The sequence below is a fragment of the Lonchura striata genome, chromosome 6 (genome assembly GCF_046129695.1).
Source record: "Lonchura striata isolate bLonStr1 chromosome 6, bLonStr1.mat, whole genome shotgun sequence".
Classification (NCBI taxonomy): domain Eukaryota; kingdom Metazoa; phylum Chordata; class Aves; order Passeriformes; family Estrildidae; genus Lonchura; species Lonchura striata.
Genome location: NC_134608.1, coordinates 25,409,984 through 25,435,816, shown reverse-complemented (window position 1 = coordinate 25,435,816; position 25,833 = coordinate 25,409,984). Strand labels below are relative to the sequence as shown.

General features: G+C 40.0%; 2 protein-coding genes across 5 annotated transcripts in view; one reads left to right on the top strand and one right to left on the bottom strand.

Moving 5' to 3' along the window:
• Nucleotides 1-807: 807 nt before the first annotated feature.
• Nucleotides 808-22,612, bottom strand: LOC110477190 (uncharacterized). Its single transcript, XM_077784412.1, has 8 exons — nt 22,516-22,612; nt 11,889-12,010; nt 10,670-10,808; nt 9,720-9,841; nt 7,902-8,012; nt 4,547-4,653; nt 3,094-3,184; nt 808-1,951 (listed from the first exon to the last, which is right to left on the bottom strand). Exons 1-8 carry the CDS (start codon nt 22,610-22,612, stop codon nt 1,835-1,837), a joined length of 906 nt encoding a protein of 301 aa, XP_077640538.1. The 3' UTR covers nt 808-1,834.
• Nucleotides 22,613-22,969: 357 nt separating this feature from the next.
• Nucleotides 22,970-25,833, top strand: part of LOC110477191 (signal recognition particle subunit SRP54) — a 34,253-nt gene continuing 31,389 nt past the window's right edge. Inside the window, exon 1 of one of the 4 annotated variants that reach the window (XM_021542685.2) lies at nt 22,970-23,105. The gene's annotated coding sequence lies outside the window, so the exon portion shown is untranslated. Of the gene's footprint in view, nt 23,106-23,244; nt 23,386-25,296; nt 25,520-25,833 lie in introns of those variants that run through there. The other 3 variants (XM_077784038.1, XM_021542688.3, XM_021542687.3) reach the window with 3 other exon arrangements.

The following is a 25,833-nucleotide window of genomic DNA, read 5'->3' as shown; positions in this document are numbered from 1 at the left end:
CAGATGTCATTAAATATGCTGGTGATCTGCTCCAGTCTATTGATTTTTTTTTAATCTGAGATCAACACCCAAGAAAACTATTTGAAGACTCAGCATGAAGAGGGGAAACAACTGCAATGAAAGTTGTAGTTCCCATATTACCAAAACAAGGTGCAGGGCACAGATCATACCCAATACCATGGGCCCCAAGTCCTGACAATTGATTTGGGAGATCTTTCAGGACTCTGGAAAAAAGTAAAAAAGCATTCCAACATGGTGTTTTCTTCTCACATGGTAGTAGGGTTATGAAGCAGCTTTTTATGACCCATTCAGTTTTTGTTTTATAGCAGCCTATTTATATACTCCAATTCAGTCACAGCTTCCACTGTACTGATTACTACAGTGCTCATTTCCTCATTCTGAACTGTGCATGCATTTCTTTTCTCCATTTTATTCTCTCCTTATTAGATCTGTTAGCCTTGCATTGCCCCTCCACCCTGCTGCTTAGCCTCTCCTAGGTTTCTTTTCTAAGGGCACTTGTCTCACTGACAATTAAATAACCAATAAAACAAATATTTTAAGAAAAGCTTTCCCTCTTTTTACATTTTTAAATGCATGAAAAATAGATTCAACACAGTATTTGAGCAGCGGTTCAGTATCACTCAAGACATCCTCTTCCACTCTGAACAGGACATGAAAGTAAGATTTTTTAAAACTCACTATCCTTTCTACAGTCCCATTTATTTACTGAGTTGGTGAGTGCCTAAAGGCCACTGATACCTTTTGCTTACAGCACGTATTATTGAAGTCACTGACTTGTACAAAACATGAAGATTGAAATCCAATTTAATGTTTTCCCATTTACACTAGACATAACTTGTGCAGCAAACTTTTTAACAATGCTTCCAAATTCACAACACACTAAGCCCAAAACTCCTGAAGTTAATATTTTTGCACTTGGGATTGTTAATGTTTGCTAAAACCTAAAACATTCTTCAGCTGACTAAAAGCTTTACATCCTTAGAACGTAAAAGCTAAATATAAATATGGTGGGTGTATGTGGATCTTTTCTCTCTGAGGAGGCTCTGTTACGAATTTTCACTGTTTTACGCCACCACCAAGCCTCTGCTAAGCCACGACACCTGTTCAGAATTTTCAGCTTCTTAACCCCTTATTACTCTTCCTACCATCCACAGAAGAAGTGCAGGAAAAGTTCCATAATCCTGGATTTGCTGTATTAATTCTCCATGGCTCCTCGGTGTCCTTCAGTATTTTATATTAATACCCACCTTAAGGACAACTAACTAAATGGATGAACTTGCCTCCCTCATAACATATGCCAGTAGGTAATCTGTTTATCAAGCAGACTCTGGAAAGAAAACCTAAAAATTCCATAGGCAGAACACCAAAGATAATACTGTTAATAAATATTATTGCTGATAAGAATAAATGGTTTATACCAAAATGAAACAGCACTACAACTTTTATGTAACATTACACTAAATGCATTCTTATAATTCACATCAAAAAGGATTCACTGTTCTTAGGTTTGATATATTTAGCAAACATTGGGAGTGCACAATGCCAAAAGTTCTTTTAGCATTACTATGTAGACGCTTTTTTTAAGATTTCTACAAAAAATAAACCATGAGGATATCTCCTAGTAAAAAGTCAAAATATCCCATTGAGACAAAATAACTCAGTAAGAAAATCTGTTTCCAAATACTCTTTTTCATTAAAAACCATATATATGACTCAAATTAACCACATTATGAATTTTGACCTGATTTATTCATATAAATCAATCCAAGTTCAAAATATATATCATAAGGATACTGGTAAATTTTTCCAGGTACTAGAGAATCTTGTATAAATGTATCTGTTCGAGTGCTTCTCTGTCAATATCCTTTTCCATATAAACATCATAGTTCAGCTGCACCTCTTCAACCCATTGACTGAGCTGTACATCTGCCTGAAACAATGAAAGCAGATCCTTAAGTCAACACCATGTTATGAAACAGCAGGAGTTTCAAGGTTAAGGAGTTTCAACATTAAGAAGGCAAGACATAATATGAGAGATTAGTCATTCCAGATTATATGACAATGATTAATTAATTTCTGGAAAAGCCATTTTAACTCAAATAGGAGATAATAAAGATAACTTTAAAAATTATCTCAGTCAGTAGTCTAGATATTTTGTTAGCATATTACCAACACCTTTCTTTATGCATTTGTGTACGCCTCAAACATCCTAATTCAAAGGGTGATGTTCTGACAGATGTGCTGAGGGAGCAGGTAACAGTATCATGGAAGAATCACAGGTATTTTCTTGTTTTACACCCAGGGAGTATTGTATTAAGGCTAAAACGGGCTTCTCAGCTGCTCTGTGATTACAGCCTGCTCCAAGAAAAGTTCAAATGACCCCACTGCTCGTCTTGGGGCTGAGGATCTACTTCATCCATCAGCATACAGGCAACAAGTGATTCAATTTCTCTAAAACTAACTACTGTTGTGAGAAAATCACTTTATACATAACCTTGTAATGTCTGATCAGTGTTTTGTTTCCTAACTAAAGCTAGGCCACATAATTTGACCAGGTATCACACATATGATCTGCTGATGACCGATAGCAGAAGGGACAGAGTGGAGCATGGCCCATCGGGAGCAGCACAGAGCATTCAACATCTTTGAAAGATGCACTGCCTTCACAGAGACATGGAAGATGTTTGCTTCCAACTGCAATTTAAAGCCATGCAATGATTCAAGATGCATGATGGTAGTCACTCGGCTAGATGGGAGACCACATCTCTCACTAATCTGTACTTCCAAAAGCTCATACTGCCCTATTAATACACATGTTAATGCAATGATTCATGCAGCCTACGGATACAGGCTGGGATTTTCCTTTTCACACGAGGACAATCGAAGTACAGGAAGAAGTGCTGGTGGTCAACCTCAAAACACAATCCTGAGTCTTCCACCTTTTAATCTTTGCACAAAATTAAATATCCTTCCTTACAGCAATACTGGCAAGCAGCTGACTTCAACTACAGAAATGTCACTTTGACAGAATATAACCAAGTGTGTCAGCTAAAACAGGCTGAGGGAACTTACCTGGAGCTTTGAAAGTGATTCCTCAAGACTTGGAACTGTCACTAATAAGGACCCTCTTTTCCTTACATTACAAGCAATAAATTCCCAAGCTCTGAAACATATTTAAAGATAGGTGACCAGTTTTTTTGAGAAAAAAAAAGACATATTTGATATACAATTAATCTAACACTTGCACTTTATTGGCCAGAGGTAGACTAAGCTTAAAGGCTTGCAATACATGCCTATCAGTCATTATTAATATCTAAGCAAATGTATTTGCAGGAATAAAACCAAGCTTTGTATTAAAAACACAGGGAATACATGATCTTACAATGTCAGATTTTGTAACTTTGTATTTCTCATACATACATGCATATAATTTGGTATTGTCAAGACTTTCACTTTGAACAAGCATTAAACATTGACATTTAGCCTCTTTGGTTTGAAGAAAATCTAGTCCTGAAGTGCAGTCCTTTATTAAGCTTCACAACAAACTGTGCTTTACATACATACTTTGTGTACAGTTGTGACAAAGTCCTTCTCTTAAGACATTAGTAATCAGAGTATTTAAACATAGCCCCCAGCATTCACTTTTTTTTTTTATTTTGCAAGTAAGATTATTTCTCACAGCACAGTAATTCAGACTAAAAAGACTTTAATTTCCAGCGTTCTTCAAATGTCATTTGTCTTCATGCTACTAATGCAACACTAAACCACTATTCCCAAGTTATGTCACAATCAAGTGAATTCTCAGTCCTGTGCCTGGAAATATATTTCCTGGCATTTTGAAACACCTACTATCATTCTGTGCCTGTCTGGCTGGTATTATCACCTGGTAACCAGGGCAGCAGGGCAAGGCTTAGCTGAAGCTGGTACAGAATGACAGACTTGGCTGGGACCAAGTAGACACACAGATAGTCCTTTTTTCTGACTGCCCATTCTAAACTTAGGATGATAAGTTATTTACACTTGAAATGGATGCTGCTGGATTAGCAAAAGCTCATCTGTGAGTGCCTTGTACCTGAAAGAGAACCTTAGCCACATGTTTGTTTGCTACCACATCCTTATGAATATCTGTTAGAAATATCATTCATAACCATGCTTTGTAGTCTGTATATATTAAAACTCTGACATCAATGAGTCAGTGACTCTTACTTCTGAAGATTAAATTCTATGCTGATACAGTAATTTCAGATTCTAAAGCAGCAAGATACAATTTTAACATATCAGTGCAAGGATTCAAGCCAAGGTTTGGGTAAACAAAGCAACAGTGTTTAGTGGGTTTAACAACAAACAACTGCCAGAACACCTTAGCAGTTAAGTCTAACAATTAGAAGTAGGCAGTATGAAACAAATTCCTTATATAAATTATGCATGTGCCTTCAAAAAGCACAACCTTAAGGTTTTCCATTATTCACAAGGTTACACATATATTGCCAAAGAAATAGGGAACTTGTTTGGACACAGAGCTTACCTGGCCTGTTCCTGTCTGTCAAGAAAATATTCAAAGACATTATTCATTATAACAACATCAGCCTTCTGCAGAAGTGAGGGCTGAGTACAGATGTCTGCATGAACCACCTGAAGGAGAAAAATTTCCCAAGGCATAAATTAAGAGACAAATACAGCCTTTGAGAAGTCATGAAGCCTGTCAGCCTAATACAGCAGCTGCTACCACCCTTTTGAACCAGTCACAAAAACAGTCATTCCACTGGCTTCACAGTAGATAAAACTGACATACACAACCATAATAACCTTTCAAAAATTAAAAAAAACCAGATTTAACTCTTCTAATTAAAATACTCCATCCATTATGCTCAGTAAAATAAAGTACATCTGAATTTTGATTTAGAACTGTATGCCATAAAAGATGAGATAATGTATGAGATGGGTGTTGCATTTCCCTATATTTTATCACAAATGTCCAGTGATTTCAAGAAAGAAGTTAAGCTAGTTGAAGCTATTTTGAGGATAATAAAAGGCATCTCACAGGGTCAGTGGGTTACTGAAGGATTATAGCTAGAAAAGACACTACAAACCCAGCTTTGACAGCTGAATTCTCACAATGCATATTGAGACTGGGAATGTTGGAAAGGCAGGATGCTCAGTAGCACTGGAGGATACTACTAAACAACTGCCTCTCCAGTCAGCACAAGAGGAGCTATTTTGATTTTATCTACCTTCACCTACAAAAAGGATATTAGCACTTCATGTCATTTTTCAAAACAAGTGAGACAGGAGAATATGGATGCTCATTAACACTCTGATGTGTTTGATTTCTTCTTAAAGACAGAAAAATCTTGTCATTCTGACTCAGTGATCCCTGTGGGTCCTTTTCAACTCAGGATATTCTATTATTATGCATCCCAAATCTGATGAGAAATGTAAATTGGAATATCTTTTGAAGGGATAAATAGTCAATATGGATTCACTAAAGGTGAATCATGTTTGACCAACCTGATTGACTTCTGTGATGAACCAACTACCTGCATGGATGAGGGGAGATCAGGGGATTTTGTCAACTTGACTTCAGCAAGGCTCTCAGCTCTGTTTCTCACAACATCCTCACAGACAAACTCAGGGTGTGAGGGCTGGATGAGTGAGGACTGAGAATTGACTCAATGGCAGATCCCAGAGGGTCATAAACAGTGGCACAGGGTCAAGCTGGAGGCCTGTCACTATTGGTGTCCTCACGGCTCAATTCTGAGTCCAGTATTGTTTAATTTATCCACAAATGACTTGGATGAAGGGGAGATGCCTCCTCAGCAAGTTCACTGAAGACAAGAAGCTGGAAGGAGTGGCTATGGAGGGATGGGCAGAGAGGAACCTTCTAAAATTCAGCAAAGGCAAATGCAGGGTCCTACCCCTGGGAAAGAATATTCCCATGCATAGGATAGGATACTAATGGCAGTCCTAATAATTTAAACCACAATTCAGAAAGATGCTTAAACTACTGGAAGCTTTGAACATAAGTTGATGTTTTCTTGACTTGAATGATACTTAAGACTTGACCTAAAATTACTCTGCATTTACAGAGTAGGTGACCATACTGACCAAAGTGACCTAAGCACCTCATTCTCCTCAAACATATCCTCATTCCTCTTGGGGGACTTGGGACCACATAAGCATGTATGGCTGCAAAATGAGACAGACCCAGATACTGCTCTAGTCAAAATCCCAATATTGCTGGGCTTGGTTTCAGCTGAACTAGTTCTCTGATCTGTTTGGCTGTGTGCCAGTAGAACAGAGGAGGCAGCAACTGATTTTAAAACTGCCCTATCATCCAATGGAATAAACACCAAGCCTTTCATGACTACAGACAATTTCTGAATTGAGGTCTCAAGTTTCCTAAGATCTGTTGAACTGTTTACTTTCCTCCCAGTAGCTAAATGTTTCCTCAAATGGCAAAAGACGCTGAGCAACCTTCTACGTACTTTAACAAACCAAGTGTTGATCAGAGAAACACAAGGTTCACTCAGAGATTTAGCCACTAAAGATACCATTTCACTTTGCTATCCTTTAGGAACATATTCTGATAAAAAATCAGAACTATCTTGAAAAAAAAAATCTCTATTTAAGAAGAGTCACTAAAACGTTTTTCAAACTTTATGACCAGCATCTGGATTCTCATAATTTTTCAACCTGATATGTACCTCTATGAGAGAAGTCATCTGGGAGTGAAATAAAAATAAAAGATTTAAATGTTCAAAGCAGTGTGATAACAGAAATCACATGACTAAATTAGCATTTAATGAGACTCAAATAGCTAAGTCCTCTGGCACTGCTTTGAAAACCTATTATCTTATCTTTATGCTCCAAAATGAATACTTCAGCAGAATTACAAGGTGTGAAGAAAATACATAAAAGCTCATAATAAAAAATATACAGTGCTGAAAAGCATGCTTATAGATCTCCAGCTCCACTGAATTAACTTGAGAGAGTTCCTAACTGCTCTTTCACTTTTATCACAATAAAGTGTTATAAACACAAAACATATGCAAAACCCAAAGATTATGGATCTGCAACTGAATTGAGCAACCCAATGATACTGCTTACACTGTGTTAAATATGTTTATTCTTTCTTTCTAGGTTAAAATTGGGTTACCTTAATACCCAAGAAATTACCATACTTAGCAGTTAGTGTGACTCTATTCAGGGGCACGTGCATACAACACAGGGTTAAAGCCAGTATTATACTCAGCATATTCTACATACCAACTCTTGCTGGTAACAAAATAATGGGTCTGGTCCTGAAAGGATTTTTTTTCCTCTTTAAAATATTAGTAGCTATTCCCATAATGAAACTAGGGAAATGATTCCCATACTGATAGCACTTTGTTTGATATCCATTTTGTTTGTGGAAGGTACACATACACTGACATTCTATGAAAGGAAATATGGCTAATTCTAAGTCTTTTAGGTATTCTTAGATGCAAATTTGCGAATCCTACAAACATTTTTCTGCTAACAAAAGTGAATCTCGGACATTTACTTTTGTCTTTGTGACAGAAATTCTTTATACACTCAGTTTCATAGGAGTGGCAATGATGTAATTGATTTCACTGGGTGAACCAGCTAAGATTTATCTGTTTTGTGTGAGCCAGTGGGTAAGTCTAGTTAGGAAAAAGGCTAAGTGATTAATATTTTGATAATTTCCCTCTTTCTCTGTGCTATAAGGTCTTTTTTTCCTAATGCAAAGCCTTTGTTTAGGATCAAAACAGGCAAATGTAGAAACTTCTCAGAATGCTGATTTACCAGCCACTCGCTTCAACCAGATACCTTGTACACAGTGGTTAAAAATACATAAACTAAAACACGTATTTAGTTACCTTTATTCTGTCAATGAACTCATACTTTGTAACCATCATTTCTTGCAACTGGCAAAAGTCTGCATTCATTTCTACTCCATAGAGCTGGGAAGCTGAGCTATAAAGATAACCCTACATTAGGAAAAGGAAATTTAGTAACCGTGATGCCTTTAAAAAAAATTCAAAACTTTCATTTAAAAAGAAGAGAATTAAACACGAGTTAAGATTAAAGAAACAATTTAAAATAGCGAGTTGAGAAATGTCTTTCAGTGGATGTGAAATATTTTTCATAGCTAAGCTCCTGATTTGGCAATTCCCTCTTAAGCCTCAAAAATTTTAGTAAGAGATCCAAAATGGCACATCAAAATAGCAAGAAAAGGAAAGCTCCAAGTTCACTTCAACTGCAAAACAGACGGAAAATAGTCTAAGAAAGAAAAAAAGTGTACAAAACAAGTTACAAAAATAGTGTGAAGGAAAAAGACTCTACATGTCATTTTTGTTTCTTGGGAGAATTGAAGAAGAAAATATCAAGAAAAAAATAACAAAAATATGAGACAACAGAGTCAAAATGAGTGAAAATGGAGGACAATATAACAATAATATAGTGGGATATTTTGAGATCAAGTCTTTGTCAGCTCCTCTAAGTTACTGTATTACTGACATTTTCAGATGTTTCATACAGGTACATATTGGAAAAAAAAGCTAAATTATGACTTAATATTACGCCCAAAAAACCAGTTCAGTTTTGGACTAAGATTTTGGGAAGCTGTTGGAAATGTTAGAGAAAAAAGTACAAATACTTGAGCGTACAGTGCCCTAATAAAGATATTGTTTTAAATGCCACTATCTCCATTGAGCACAATAATTACACTTTACCAACAATGGCAAAGACAAACAATGCTGAAGATATAGAATATCTGAGATGCACTAGTATTACAACTTCATTATTAAGGTTTTCTGAAACCATTCAACTCAGACAGTAGAAAAGCAACCTGTGAAGTCACCCCTCCTCCAAGGCAAGACCATGTTACAAAGCAGAACTCTTTTTTGTAAGAGTGCTTTGAGAGTGTCTTCTCCTATAATAATACAAGCATTTAAATACTTCAAAACAAATTCAGCCTAGCCAAACTGTTACCATTTAAGGACCCAGTGCTGCAAATATTTACAAATGGGAGTAACTTTCCTCATTTGAGTGATCCCAAAATTAGACTATTCAAATGAGTAAAATCACATGCTCAAGTGTTTGCAAGATTGAGCCCTAAACACACATTGACTTTTTTAAGAAAGTAGTAGTGTGTGTTTTGCATCGCTGTTGGCCATATGTTGTACCAGCCATGCCAAAAGCAATCAAAATTGCACTCAAGTTTCTCGATGAAGTATTTTCTGTGCATTTTAAAATGCAGAGCAGGACAATATGTTTTTGGAGACAAATTCATATCAAAGTCTTCCTTTGTATATTTTAACAGTTTATCAGCTTTATAAAGGAATTTAACATAACTAATCTATATATAGGCATGGTCAAGACATAAGAGGACAAACTTATTTATGAAAGAGACATCAGGAACAAGCAAAAGAGCAGCATGTGTGACAGCAATATGCTATTCTGTTGAATAACAGACTTTTCCTCTCCGTAAGCAAGATCATCTGTATTCCCTCTTGTGAGGAATAGAGGAAGAACTGAAAGTGCTAGTAAATAGCACTTTACACTATTCAGAGAGTCAGATTAGAGGTGCCTCTCAGAATGACCCATCCAATATTGAGTAATGAGAGTAGGCAGTCAGAAAAGAGGGAAGATGTTTGTCAAAGTAATAAAATATGAATTCCTATGCTGGAAGTTACCGCAAATAGCACTGCACCAAGCCTGGAGCCAACGTCAACCACTACCTTTCCTGTCAGGTCAGGCAGTACATGTTGATAAAGAAACTTCAGTTCCATGAGGGAAAAGGAATGCGAAATAAACTCTGGGAAATAAGAACAGAACAAAGGTGTTGGGTGGGCAGTACTAACTACTGTGTAATTAACCATTGAAATAATAACCTGAAAATTTATCTTCACTGAAAACTTGTGTGGTTTCTTGTCTGCATTAGTGCATTAGAGCAGGGTTTTCAGATCAGAGGTAAGCAACCTGTCCCAAGTCTGAGGATTCCTTGCCTTACATGGCGAATTTTGAAATCCTTCATGAAACTGAATTACCTTTTTGTACACAGTAACATATGTTAAAAAATGCAAAACAAAGCAACTTGTAACTGTTTAACTGAAAAAGGAAACATAGTAAATAAAATTTGTGCAAAACTTTTTATGGGCAGACATACTAATAGCTTTAATTTCAACTCCAAAGTTTCCATGAATGGAATGTTCTCCATATAAACCGTTCCTTCAATGGCTGTGCTCTACTGGCAACAGCACTGATCTGTACCACACCACACACAAGCTTTAAGACAGATGGTGCTTTCTACTGCTTTTCAGCATGTGAGAGGAAACCCAGGCTACTGCACGGACTCTACAGTATTGTCTTCCTCTTGCATCTTTCTCTCCAGTGATAGACGGCCTGCCTCTTACCTGCCCAGTTTTTGTGGGCAACAATTGTCACTCATACACTACGAATTAATTCAACTTACATGTGCTGGAGGCTCCTTCCATTGGTTATGGGAAATAATTCTGGCCTGTATTGTGCAGCAGTCTGGACAAACTCCCCCGTCAGCTGGATGTTGTCATGTCCAGCTGAGTCACTGCACAAACCAGTTTAGTTAAACTAAATTTGTTTCTCTTGTTCACGAAAGAACACTTACCTAAAGATGCAGTTTTGTATGAGCCACACTCTGTGCAGTAGCTCCTACTCATTTTCCCCTCCTCACACAATGAATCAACAACATCATCATCATAAAGGAATGCATCAACATGAATCATGGGCAGTGGATGCTGCTGTATCTGAGAAGACAAACAAAACCTTAGAAAGGCATAACCAAGTCTCTTAACTTCACTTACACTGTCAAACATTAACTGTTCCACCATCCTACCTTTCTCAAAATCCTCGAGATCCATGTTTTTCCCTATGCAACAATTACAAAAAAATTTAAACAACAGAAATCCTGCATGTAAACTGGGTCATCAAATTCCATTGAGATAACCAGTAAGTGGTAGTTGACAAACAAGAGCGAGCTGGTTTTGATACCTGAGTAGGGGGGCCCCATGTGAATTTTGTCTCTTTAGCGCTTGCTTGGCTATAGAGAACATACAGGGTAAAGAAAGCTTTTTCTCTTCTTTTAATGAGCAGAATGTAACTTAAATTTAGCAGAAAGGTCAATTCTGCTTCTCAGCCTCAACTGACTATTTTCATTATTGTGCCTTATGCCTCTATCTAGAAGCATCCCTGATTAACATGAGTGTCTCTTTCAATCAAAAGTATACCAGTTGGGATGATTGCCTTCTCATAATTGCAAGGGGCATAATCTTCATCCTCCTACTCATCTTTCCTCCCTTTTCCAGGCTTGCTGCATGTGGCCAACCCACGTTTCCCACTGAAGAGCCACACACCACTTTTCTGGGAAATGCATTAACTTTCCTTGTATATTGACAGGTCAAGTAGGAAAGGTGCACTCTCCTCCCACAGGACACACAGCCCACCTGTTTCTGAGCCATGAGAATCTGAAAAGAGCTGGATATCATCTCCGGGCTGCCCACGTTATGGCAACAGCAAAATACTGGTGCTGTGCTCCTGTTGTCTTTAAGGGGGCTGTTAGAGTCTACTAGGGAGCTAGCATTGAAGAATCACTGTGACAGGTGCCATACCACACAGAATGAAAGCTATCCCAAAAAACATATGATCAAAGTATTTAAAACTACAAAGCAACTTTCTTGTAGTCATGAAAATATAAAACAACAGACCTGAGAACCAAACTGAGATTTCCTATACTTCAATCCATGTTCATTCTCTATTATGAACTACTGCTAAAAATGCTATCAGAATAAATGATGTTGTTCTGAAGCAGACCATAACAATTAGCTTACTTTCTGAACAGCCTGATGTTCCGAAGTAAACATTGCCTCGATGGGTAAACGATTCCTCAAATCTTCAGCGATATTTCTGAGCACAACATCATTGTTACTCACCACAAGTTCATCAAAGTCATCTATAAATCAAGACAAACAAAAACCCAAGAACAATCATATGCAGATCATGTGGACTAACTGATGACCAGTACAATACAGTTGCAAGACATAAACACCACCAGATGGATAAGGTTTTTTATTCGTATGTATTTTTCAGGCTTTGTTAGCTTTTCCAGCCAATGACAGATTTGGATTGTAATAACTTTGCCACATAAAATAAATGCACTGCTTTTCTGAAATCTCAAATTATTTTCATATTTATAAATTTATAACTCACATATGATCATCTGGGCTGCCACCAAAGTGGTATTGTTTCAGTTTAAGATATAAAAAACATCAAAGATGTTTTTGAACTATTGGAGAAATTACAAAACACAATAGTTGCCTGAATGCAGGCTTTTCTTTTTTTTTTTAATACAAGTTTCTTTTTATATGTATGATCTTTCTAATAAACTTACCAAAAAAATCAGGGATAATGCACAGTTCAACAGTTCAACTCACAATAGATTTTATATTACCTAAACTATCAAAATATTTCAAATGAGAAGGAAAACAGGAGTGGATGTAAACCAATACATTTTTGCAAAGCCACAGTGTAAATCTTTGCTGTTTTTCCAGGATATTCCTGCATTACTTTAGCACATTTTTTTAAAAGACATCTAGAAAAAAGATTCAGAAGAAAACAATGTGAAGACACGAATCCTTTCTTCTTCCAAGGGTCAATCAACAGTAAGTGTCATCACTTCTTCAAACTGCTCTTTTAAAAATTACTGTTAATGCTCAGGACTCTACAACCACCCTTAGCCATCTAGTCCAGCGCTGGACTACCCCTAATTTTAGAAAGGAAAACCCTTAATTATTGACTTAGATGTCCTCTGCCACTACTTAGTATCTTCTTCCCCACTCACAATGGAAATAGAAAACTTTGTTCCTTTCCATTATATAGTAAATATTTACTTCCCTGAAGACATGTCACATGTCACATCATTCTCCTTTCCAAAAAAATCCAAGATTTGCCTATCCCGACCTTTTTTCCTTTTTTTTTTTTTCCTAGTGTGTGAGGATTCTCAACACTTCCCTTCGGATCTCCTGGACTCTCTCATACTTTCTGACCTGCAGTATTGAGAACCAGACACTCCAGCTAAAGGTTTACTTGCTCTTACCAGAGTTTTCATATCTTGCAGCCATCATCCTGCTTATATCCCACAATTTCATGTTAAGAGTATGATGTTTCTAACTGGCATTCAGCACAAGATCTCTGCATACCTATACTCTACTTTTTTCTTGTTATGTTTTCCTCAAAAGAAGGACAAGATGAAATTCCTTTTTGTCTGGACATCTCACTGCTTTGAGGATGCTGAACTGGTTCTAAACAAAGGCACATCTCAGATCAAAGCTACAAACCTGTAGAAGACAACCACCACCAACAAAAAGCAACCACTAATCTAATCCTGAAAAAATATACCAAACCAATCTATTGTGTCTCATCTAAGACCAGACACATATGTCCCCTCTTCTCCACCCCTTCTGGTTTGCTTCTTTTTTATTTAGACTGCCAACATGTTGGGTAGTGACTGTGCTTTTTATATGTATGTGCATCACTCACAAAAAGAAAATCTGACAGCTTTTATAGGTGTTTTTAAAAAAAGCAACATTTGCTAGCATTGCTGTTCCAGGTGGGAACATTAGTACAGAAAATCTTGATGGCAAACAGGTTCAAAATAAATCTACAGAACACACTACAAGTTTCTCTATGTAAATGTATTTAATCTTTCCTGTGGGTCTCTGGAAATGCTAGAAAGAGTGGGACATTTTAAGACTAGTATAGGAACCAGAAACCTTCAAACCTTTAAACTATTAAATGCTTCTGAAATGGTTTTTACTTAGGCACTGTAGTGAGAACAGTATGATTAAAGAAACCATCATTCATTGGTGCAAAAGGCTCTTTAGACTGCAAATGCAAATGGTTCTTTCAACACATCTGAAAATGGACCCAAACAGATAATCCTGAATCCCCTGTAGTAAGCAGCAGAAACTTTAAATTATCTGTATTCCCCTAAGATATATTTTGTTTATCATTTATTAAATGTACAGTAGTAATGCTCCAATGGTGGCTCCCTGGTGGGCCATTACCATTGGTGGTTGTTATACTTCAGGAAGGCAATTCACTGCTCCAAAGTGCTTACAGTTAAGTTCTCCAGAACTTAGCTCCTAAAGAGATGCACATTTTGGAGCAAGGAACACAGATAGAGGCAGCAGCTGCAACAGCAGCAACACCAACACAACAGGTGCAATGCAGCAGCTCCAGCTTGTCAGCATGTTAATTTGAAACCTCTAATGAGCACCCATCCTGTTAAACTCACAGCCCAGCCAGCAATTTGCAGATTTGTTATGAACATCCCAGAAGCACAGTGATTTTTCCAAGAAGCTCAGGGAAGATGTCTGTGGATGTGACACAGCACAGAAGTAAACCCAGATATCATGGGAAGGGAAGGTGGGCAAATCTAACTGTAGCTTAACCGAGACCATCAGCACCGCAACATGCCCTCAAGAGTGACAAGGCACCAGTTTGCTGAAGCCGATAACATCTCAGAGAGCAAGGGGAAAAACTGTGCTACAGACAGAACAAGAGAGCAGAAAGCTGATATTAGCAGCTGAACAGATCAGTGCCTGTGGGCAATAAGCCTCTACATCTGGCACTTGCTTTAAAACAATACTATTACTATGCAAGAGAGCTCATCCAGCTGTTATAGTGCCTGTTAAGAGTATCGAATTCATATATAGCATTTAATGAAATGCAGGAAGTGTTCCTAGACCACCAGGCCAGCCACATCACACCACAAATACAGAACTTCAGCTCTCTTCCTCCCAGATCTAGTGTGTCAACAGGAACTGCTCCCTCATGGCCTGGGTGACCTTTCCTGGCCAACAGCTCCACAGAAGAGAAACACACACCTTCAGTGAGACGCAGGCAGCACATCCATCTTCCCCTAACCCAGACTATCCCTTCCCTGCCCTGAGTTCAGTCTGTGCAGTACCTGTCACAACACTGACCACCTTGCATAGGGCCCTCTGATCTCTCCTTGCAAAACAAAGTATGAAACAGATGAGTTCTTGTATGCTCTATACAAAACAAGTCCTAAGGACAACACATATGCAGCTCAGGTCAGCTGTTGAAACACTGACCCTGAAAAATAAATGACAAATGGAAATGCTCCTTTCTAACTATCAGTTAATACTCTAAAGCACAATAAGCAGGAACAAAAAAAGAGAAGGCGGTCTGAACAGACTTCATCCAAGATGGCAAAATGGCAGCTGGAGCAGAAGCTGTGCGTGCAGCACTCCACACCTGTGTGTACAGTCTGTGACTGAACTCTGACACAGAAAGTCGACTCCTTCCTGTCAAAGCAAGAAACGGCAACAGCTACCACAATAACTCATTTACTTTTGCAGTATGTAAATATTTGTAGATTGCCATCAAGTAGGAAACACCAGTGCCAAATATGAAAATAAGCATCTCTGCTGGTACAGTTTCATCAACTCCACTCTTATGTTTAACAAATTGTTCGCTCTTGAGAATCTCAGCATCGCCTTAAAAGGAATCTTCAAAGAAGAAACAAAAATAGAAAACTATTTTATATACAATTTTAGTGCCTGTTACATACATGAAATGTATACAACATGAAATGGAGAGTGTGCAAGCCAACCTGTGTTCATTGAACAGACAACTAACCAGGAAAGAAACATACAGTTCATGAAACACTGCAAGATGAATCACAATCATTTGTTTATGGAGGAAGTCTGAGTGCGTAGTGTTTGTATTTTACTTCAAAAACCGGTTCCACTGGATTTACTCAACACACATTCATAAAATTTAATTAACACGTTGCAAAAAGCCTCATTATCACCCTGGTGCTAGTCAGCCTTTCTACAGAAGCTAAGAAAACATCACAAAGCCTCACACCAGATAGAGAGCACCGCTACACCAACATCTGAACACCATGGCACTGCAAAATACAGGACTGAAGACAAAGCAATGTGCTATTTCCAAGTGACAACAGAAGATTACACGTCACTGAAGGAGAGGAAAAAAGAGGATTTGGCAAAGGCAACTATAGCAGCAAGCACCTTATGGTCTTTTAGATATATACTCTGACTCACTGAAGAGAAAAGCAAATATTGACAGCTGTGTTACTTAATATGAGGTTAATTTAGTAATTCAGCATGTTTTAATAATACGGGACAACCAAGTAAAGGAAGAAGCACTATAACCCTAAAACTTTAGCATTTGCCTTTTTGGCTAAACAATTGGAGAAGCAGTATGTGACATCAGTATGCCAAGTATCTCAAGAACTTTAACTAATATTTATTTCTGTCCCAAAGCACACATAGTTATTGGTAGAAAGTGGCTTTTTCCAACGGAAATATAACTAGAGTTTATTTTATTAGTTTAAGTCTTTTATATTGGTTAATTTAAAGAAGCTTTGACGTTACATTTTAAACTAGGTAAGTCTCATACCTGTTTTACAATCCCTAGTTTTCCCCACCATTATTACGTTTCAATGACTAACAACTTAGAAGTATTTGGTATTCCTGAGATCTCTCTCACACCAGTGTCACTTGTCACAATAAAGGAAATTAATCCCAATTCCCAAAGTTGATGATTCATCCAATTATAGGTAACTTCCTATTTTAGTTTATCAAACAGAATAGAGGAAAAGATTTTTGGTATGGTATCATTTTAACAAATCAATGTTAATGTGAAAATGCAATGCTATTTTTATCTCTTCTGAAAGGATATTTTACTTGAATAAATCACTTCTACAAATTTGGATATGAAGCCTTGTATTAAACTACTTTTTCACAAAAACACATACTATACTTGTCCCATTGCAGAAACACACACTTTCATCCTTTTTGAAGATACTCATTCCACTTTACTTCCATCTGCAGACTGAAAGGAAATATTTAAAGAAGCAGGGTTTTTTAAAATTCCTTTTCCTCTTCTTGTCTTGTGAAAATTATCATCTGATAACTTTACCTATTAGAGAACACGCTAATTCCTTGATAATAAAGTACATGATAGAAAATGCTGAACACACTTGGTCCACTCCTAAGAGTATGATGAGAAATTTCTTCTCTGTATTCAGAACACTGTACTAAAGCAGCACATCCTCCATAATCAGTTAGGTTGATTTTATCAGATACTCTTCCCTCGCTGCCTGTTAAAAGTCTGAATTTACAGCACTGACTGCCCTCAACTTTCAAGTCACAAGACTGAACTGAACACCAACCTCTTAAAAAGCTGATTTGCTCCCAGTACAAGTGAATACACACACACAAAATTTTGTACTTCATTATATGTTATCATTAAATTAGAAGATTTGCAATTATTATTATTCAATTACTATTTTGAGTGATACTCTTGAGTATTTTGAGTACTGTAGGAACAATCAGCAATTCAGACCAGTATATCACTTTGAAATCTTAGCTTCATATTTAAAAATTTCTCAAGAAATGCATAGATAGGAAAAGGTTTGTAGGAGTGTTTTATTGCACTGTTACATGAACTGAAAAAAACTTAGAAGTCAGTAACACAACAGTAATTTTAGCCCTGATGGAAAAATATTTCAATCTTAGACCTCATGACAGAACACAAAATGCATAAAGGGTCTTATCAACTTATCTGCGCTTCACTGACATTGACTGAGAGACAGGCTGTGTAACCTGCATTTAAACATTAAGTACGGCAAAAGCATTCAGTAGTTGCCAGTAGCTAGAGTGGTTTGGTGACTTCAATCTCAAATTCAAGATTCAGATTCCTGTATTTACTTCCCCTGATTCCTGTGTTGCTGCTCATGTAAACAGATAGCTTGGTCAATTCACTGGTTATCTCCTCCAGCATTCATTCTTACCAAATGCAACCTTTTCTGCTACTGAAAATTTTAGAAATCTGGGAGTGGAGGTTCACGTGGGAATATGCCCCAGCTATACATCAAATGCTGGGACCCAGCTGAGGGGGATCGTCAGGGGGGTTTCCCCAAGTGGTTTGAATTAGCTCTTGGGCTTCACCCAGGTTTTCTGAGCCGGAACTTCTGGAACATGGTTATTGCAAAAGGATATTAAAGCATTAATCATCCTATTATAAAAAAGTTAAGACACCAAAGGTTCCTGTTCTTTTTTCCAACTCTTACTATTTAATTTTCTTTAAGATCTAAGACAAACTCAAAAGAAAAGCTGGAATGCAAGTCACCGTGAAATGACGTACATTTCACTGCAGTGTGTGGGAAGAGCTGGCTGATTGTGAAACAGCCAAGCAGTGTTGCTAAGCAGCTGCTTTAAAACAGTAATGTCTTCTTCCATCACACATGAAGATTTGGAATTTCTACATTCTCAGTACAAAAAAACCCCACATTCATAAGAAAAGAAAAAAAAAAAAACAAATAGAAAAGAAAAAAAATGAATAGAATCTTTCATTTACTTATGTTCTCGTAATTACTAAGGAAGGTTAGTCAAAAATCATTGGAGTGAGAACATGTTCAATGCTCTTTCAGTTCAAAATATGTAATGGTTTAGTTTAGGTAAGATAACTGGCTTTACTATAACTAAATTTGTATCTTCCATGGAAGTTTGTCAGTAACATTTAATGCCTTCAGTGTGTGAGTCAGAAAACACAACTAAGTTACAGTAATAAATAATCTTTGCAACAACACTAACCCTAAAGATAACCACCTTATGCAGGACTTTAAGGATGCATGTACACTTTAATTCAGAGAGAGCCGCAAAGAAGGAAAAAGACTGACTCCAGCTAATGCTGGAATCATGCCCAGTTCTCCTCAGCTGGAGGTAAAAGTATAAGCTCAACACCTTGACAGAAACAGGAATGGGATACAGGAGGAGAAGGCAGGGAACTGACATCCCACAGAAAAAAAGTTTGTTGTGGGGATACCATTTTTGTTTCCATTTATCCTATCCTAGTTTTCATTCAGAATATTATCTCCCCGTTCCTACCACTTTTTTTTTTTTTTTTGTTCATCAGAGGTTTGTTTCCTTCCTACATTTTGTATCGCCAAAGACCAGGCTTTTATTTCTGCGTGGCACAGAGATCTGGTAACTTTTTACATCTCCCATAAAACAATCCTCTTTATGCATACAGAGAATACCACATTCCCTAGCTGTATTCAGGGTACAGCAGCAGAAACCTCTACCAGCTCCTCCCTAACCTCTGTCCAAGCACTATTAACTATCACAGGACTATCTAGTTATTAAAATGGGCAGTATAATTGTTCAAATGCAACAATTCTGAGGGGGAAAAGAAAAAGGCCACACTAAAAATTACTGCCAGTATGCAGCTCAGAGAAACAATACTAAGAGAAGCATCAACAAGAGTGCTATGCTGGGGACATCACACAAAATATTTGCATCTCTGAGGAAAATGCAAAAAAGCTAAAGGAATGTGACTTGCAGGAAAAATGCCTCTGCTCACTTACTGTCCAGTGCTGCAAGAAAATAAAACCAGTAAGGTACAGATACCAATCTTGTACGCTAGTCCTGTACTCATCAGGATGAAAGCTAGAAATAAAGCAGGACATAGCCATTCAGATAAAGGAGATTCAAAAAACACAACAGATTAATGACCCAAAGAGGTAGTGAAACACATCTTGATTGCTTACCAATTTAAGCTTTTACACACAGGCATAAAGCTTTCCAATTTCCACTCTTTTACCACATATCTACATGTAAACATATATGTATGTTAGAGAGGGAGACTGCAGCACCTTGAGAGAGCACAAGAACTGGGTAAACACTGATATTTTTCCACTGGCAACTTCTATAAGCATTAGCATGAGGCCACATTCTACAGGCTCTAAATGTCTCCACAAATGCAGCCATCAGGGAAATAAGATTAGCTGAAGTCACACGTTCTAAATGACACACCTTGGAACCTATATGATTGCCTACAGTTTTGTACTGCATCAGCATTTCACAAAGTACAATCAGAAAATGTAAGCGAATGCCAAGGATGCAGATGACTAAACTTGATTTCTCAGAATATTAATTAATAGCATCCAGCCAGGATATGAATAATGAGCATTTTTTGGAAAGAGAAAATTAGCATAAAATATTGTCAGAGCACAAGCCGGTAAGCAAAGAACCCTAAATCAAGAAAGATTCTGAAGATGGCCTGACAAAGAGACTACAGAGATGAAATTATACTCATTACTTCAGCTGCTTGATCTGATTGCCCTGTCCACTCTGTTCTCCAATCTGCAGCATATGAGCTGAAAAGCCATTGAATGGCAACTGTAAAGCTAATTATGTTTAAAGATGATGCACACAGTGAAGCAGTAGCAATCATTATTGATGCAAACAGTATAAAAATAGAAGGACACAGATTGCTCAGATGTACCACACACAAAGTAGTTCAAAATTTGGAACCTAATCTACTCTTTAGGTTGTATCTTAATTATGAAGAGCAAATATGAGGCAAGAATGTATGTATCCTTTCATTGAAAGACCTAGGCAAAAAGCTACATCATTAAAATTCAGAAAAAATATTTGAGAGATCATAATCTAATAAAGGCTAACCACAGCATATGATCTTTCACAGAAATCATCTATAGTAAGTTTTGGAAGTTGTAACATAAAAATAAATATTAAAATGTATTCACTGACAAAGGATTTTGGAGTCTACATAAACTATGCTAAAACATTGGCTAAAAATTCCTATGGCAGAAGTAAAACACGATCACAGAATTGAAACAGAGAAAATACTAAGTATTAGTTTCCTAACTGAAACAGTTCAGCATTTTCAAGTTTCACTAGTAAGCTCCCATGTGCTTTACTATATTTGTAAAGGCGTCAGGAAGCTGAGAAAGCCATATATGCACACCACATGAACTAATACAGTGCACAGGAGCTGTGATGATTTATGTTAAGTGAATAACCAATACAAATGATTGCACATGAAATTCAATGAGACTTTCTATATTAGAGCATATAGGATAGAAGAAAACCACTTCTAGCAAGATTATTTGCAGTAACTCAAGTACTGTTTAGGAAGTGTCCGGACAAGACCTCAAAAATGGAAGGCTGCAGTATTGCTTATAGCAGATTGCTCTAGCATTACTTCTATACACACATGCAGACACATGCATGTGTAGGTATGTACATACACACAGAGAAAACAAGAATCTTTAACTGCAATTAACACTAACTACTTCCACAAAAATTCAACCTTCAAGTTCTAGGGAAGGCCGTTCTCTGCTCTAGTCATGAAGGCTGACTCCCAGATGCTCTGCAACTTTATGTCTCCCCTAAGAAAGAACCCGTTTGGGTGGGAGGGCTGCCTGCCTGTCACAGACAGTAAGGGCTGTTCCCAGCTGGTTCTCTTCCATAAATCCAGCAGAGGGCCTGCTCCACCTGAGAAGGATCTGTCCTGTCTCTCCATTTGAGTGACTGTGGGAGCCACAAACCACAGGGCAGCAGTGCGTGAGTTTGCAGCTCCGAGTACCTCAAAGGATGGACAGCTTCTTGGTGACAGAGCTGGCCTTTGTGCCACGGTCCCTGTGAGCTGGCTTAGGAAGTTGTTTTCAGCCTGAAGTGGACATGCTGGAGCAAAGATCCAAACAAGAAGCATAACCCAAGCAAATCAGGGCATGACTTGGGGAAGTACTGTATGGTATGATGAATTTCTCCTAACACATGATTCATCAGGGTAGGTTTACCATCCCAGGAGACAATTATTAATAAACAGGACACACACATACTGGATGCTTGAGACTGGGTCACAAGATTGGTGGGGTCTTTCAGATTCCGATCTGCAATGGAAAAATGCACATGCTTCCAGAGACTAAGCAGCGTTTAGAATTTATTCAGCATGGCACTATGTGACTACAGCTTTAATGCACTGTCTATGTTGAGGTTTTCCGTGTCATCCTTTGGGTTCAGTTGCAAGTTTACAGCTTCTGCACTGACCCATATTTCCTTTCTTCATCTGCCACAAAATGCTTGACTCCAGCACGCTGATGAAATTACATCCAGGCATAAACAAGGGAGTAAACAGAAAGCTATGTTAACTTAAAGTGACATCAAGTACGGGAAGCAGCGTTTGTAAATTAGCTCAAATCGCTATTTCCAAACTTCTGAAAGGCGGCTGTGAACACGTGCGAAGCTGGACGAAACAAGCCGAACACCCCAAGCCGTCCCGGCGCGGCGGGAGCGGCCTGGCTCCGCAGGACCCGCGCCGCCGCGGGGTTGCAGGGTCGGCCCGCAGCCCGTCCTGCTCCACCGCCGGCCCCGGCGCGGCACCGCGGCACGGCGCGCCGGCCCCCGTCGGGCGAGCGCGGCCGGGGACGGGCAGGGCGGGCGGCACCGGCCGCGCTCACAGCCGGGCGGCCGGGCCGTGCCGGTACCCTGAGAGCCGCGTGCCCGCGGAAGGGGGCGGCGAGCCGGCCCGGGCACGCTGCCCCTCGCCCAGGTCCGCTCCCCCCTCCCCGGCCCGCTCCGAGCCGGGGGCGCTTACGGGAGTTGCGCATCCAGTGCAGCAGGCGCGGCAGGTCGGCGGCGCGCGTGCCCCGCACGGCCGCCAGCACCGCGCGCCGCGCCGCCGCCAGCTCCATCGCGCCGCCGCCGCGGGGGGGCGCCACGCGCGCCGCCCCGCGCACGTGCGCGCCGCGGGAGAAGCCCCGCCCCCCGCGCGGCCACACGTGCGCATGCGGGAGAGCGACACCGACCGGAAGAGGCCCTTTACGCACGCGCGGCCCCGCCCACCGACGCCCTCTCTCGGCGCGGCTCGCGCTACCGCTTGGCGCCGCGCCCGGCCCCGCCCCGCCCCGCCCCTTGCGGACGGCGCGGCCGGGGGAAGGAGCTCCGCCCTCCCTGCCCCGCCTTAAGGCGGAGCGCAGCAATTCCCGCCCGCGCTGGACGGCGCGTTTACATGCCGCCACCTTAACGACGCAGCGGGCCCGCGCACGCCCCGGAAGCGGAAGCCAGCGGGGGCCGTGGGGCGGCAGCTGTGCTGACGTTTCCCTGGCCGGCGGCGGCCGCGGCTCCTCGCGCCTCCAGCGGAGTCTCGCCGGGCCGGGCTGGGCACGGCCCCGCGCCGCGCTCCCGGTGAGTGCTCGCGCTGCCGCCGCAGCCGCTCCGTGGGCGGGACCGCGACCCCTGACGGCTTTAGTGACGTGGAGGGGTCCTGGCCCGCTCCCGGCGGGGTAGGAGGAGGCGCCGGTGCTGCCGACCCCGGGGAGAGGCGGCGGACCGTCCTGGGCAGGCCGGGCCGCGCAGGGCGCTCCGTCCGCGGGAGCCGTTCTGCGCCTCCCGGACCCGCCCGCAGCACCGCGCGGGACTCGCCCAGCCGCTGTCCCCCGCCGGCCGCGGCAAAGGTAGCGGCCGGGTACGTAGCCTGGGCTCTGCCCTCATCGTTTTTCGCGTGAAAACGAGGGCATTGGGCCGTAAGCGAGGTAGCTGTTCCCTGCTGTTGCCTTGAGAGAGCCTTCCCGACGTCAGCCGGGTAATTTTAGAAGGTGGAAACTCGTAAGTTGAGGTTCAGCGTAGTGAAACAGCCACTTCTCTGTTATAGTGTTAGACTTGCAGTTGGTCTTAATCCATGTATGTGTACATGTAGTACAAGTTTATTTTACAGTTTCTAAGTGTGTGTTTTGCTTGTTATCTTTTTAAACAGTTGCTATCTTTTAAAGCAGCTGTTTAAACTGCTGTTACCTGTTAAGCTTACATTTTTTTTTTCAAAACACTCTACGTTAGAGGATTGCTAGTTTTAGCTAGCAATTTGGTTGGAGATCTATGCTGGGCGTGTGAGCAGCCTGTCTCAGAATTGCTGCTTTGCTATGCCATAGTAAGGCACACGCTATTTCTGCTGCCGCTGTGTCCCTGGAATGCCGGTTTGTGGCTGAAGCGCAGAGCTCCCGGCGCTGCAGCAGCACCATGGCCTGGCAGCTCGGTGTGGGGTGCCCAGGCTGCTGCTGGGGCGGGGGACTCGGACTGCGCAGAGCCTGCTCCAGGCAGCCCACGGTGTCCTGGGGCCCAGCCGGGTTTAGCCCTGCCCAGCGTGTTTGGGGCTGCTGCGTTCAAGGTAAACTGCAGAGCTACTGCTGCCAGCACACGCACCTTCTGCAGTGCAGTTACTGCTAATGCCCTTCTGGCTATCTGCCAACCCAAGCTGGCTACCTGCTAAAGCATCTTATGCGTCTGTCGACTTGGATGGCCTGTGTCACAAATTCTGTTAATTTCTGTACTTGACAGCCCTTAGAAATTCTGATGACTTATGATTTCTTAATGTGCTAGTAAGAGCAGTATATATGAAAATGCTTAAACTCCTTTCCTTAGCAAAGGATTTGAATTATTCCTATTGTAGGGCTGTCAGAAGACAGCAATTCTGCAGAGGGAACGTTCATTTATTAGGACATAATTAACCTTCTGTATTTGGAGATCTGTAGAACTCTTGGAAACTAATTTTAAATGAGTATTCACATGACTTCTGTATGTCGGTCATCCTATCAAATTTCTTAGCTGCTATATCTAAGTGTTATAGTTAAGTTTTGTCATTGGTTGCTGTTTTAGCAGCTCAAAGTTCACTGAAGTGCAGCACTATTTTTAAAGGTCTGGGACTTTGTTTTTTCTTATACATTGTTATTATCACAGAAAATGACCTGGAAAATGTTTTGCTGAGACTGTTTGGTAGAGCCTATTAATGATAATGCTTATTTAGAATTATTCTGCAGTAATATGACTTGTATACCTTGTGAGGAAACCTTGGAGCTTTACCATTTCAGATAACATGTAGAAATCCCCTTACAGTAATGTAAGAAAATGGACATAAATGTCTATTAGTGTACTAGTTTGCAAATACTCTGCTGGCAGAGTTCCTTAGGAAACATAGACTAATTTTTAAGATTAATATTGAGATGGCATTGTAATGGATATCATTACTTGTACGTTCCACATATCTTAAATCTGAAATATGTAAATATGTTTGTGTCATTTGCCATATCCAACTCCTGTACCTACACGGGATTTATTTGTCCTACATCTTCTGAAGCTCCTGGAGACTTTGTTCTGCATTGTGACCTTAGTATCAGGGGAGGGTGGGTTAGACTGGAAGTTGTTTTCGGGGTTTTGTTGTTGGTTTAACCTACCAATTAGACAAAGCAATCTGGAGGTTGTCTTGCATGGGTGCCTTGTTATAGCTCTTTTGGAATATATATTTTATTGTTTATAAACATGAAACCATTTTAAACTGTGCTTTTTGGGGTTTGTGCAGCTGATAACTCTCCATGTGTGTATAGAGTGAGCTGGTTTGTTAGGCACATTGATGCCCTCTCTCTTAAAATCAGAATGTAGCTAGTGGTGCATTTTTCATTTCAGTAAATGGACTGGCCTTTCTTCTTTGTTTTCTTCTCATTTGAGGCAGGGGGAAGTCGCAAAAATCTTTGAAACTCTCATCTATTTTGATTACAGAGACTCCCATTATTGAGAATTTGGCTTTCAGTTCTGAAAGGAGGAGCTCAAATGTGAGATTCCAGTTTGGGCTATCAGCAAGGAAGTTGTTTCAGCTGAGTACAGGAAAGCAACACTGAAAGTGGAAGATAAACAAAAAGTATTTGAAGTGCTCCATTTCAGCAGTAGCTGTGGTGTTGCAAAATTTTGCTCTTCAGACAAGTTTTGTTTTGCCCTTAATCAGAATTTTAGGTTGCTGATTCTAACATGTGTTCTCCTGAATATCTTGCCACCCCCTAATAAAGGGGGTGGAATGGTTTTGCATGTTGACTAGAATGTGAACCCTTAAGAAATTAACTTTTTATGGTTTCCTAAGTGTAAGTTATGG

Bases quoted from the DNA above. Each gene is read 5' to 3' on its own strand.
- LOC110477190 (XM_077784412.1), bottom strand. From the start codon at position 22,612: ATGGAGCTGGCGGCGGCGCGGCGCGCGGTGCTGGCGGCCGTGCGGGGC. The intron at 3,185-4,546 runs GTAAGCTCTGTG...AATATGTTTCAG, and splicing joins GACAGACAGGAACAGGCCAG to AGCTTGGGAATTTATTGCTT. The intron at 1,952-3,093 runs GTAAGTTCCCTC...TCATTGTTTCAG, and splicing joins AATCACTTTCAAAGCTCCAG to GCAGATGTACAGCTCAGTCA.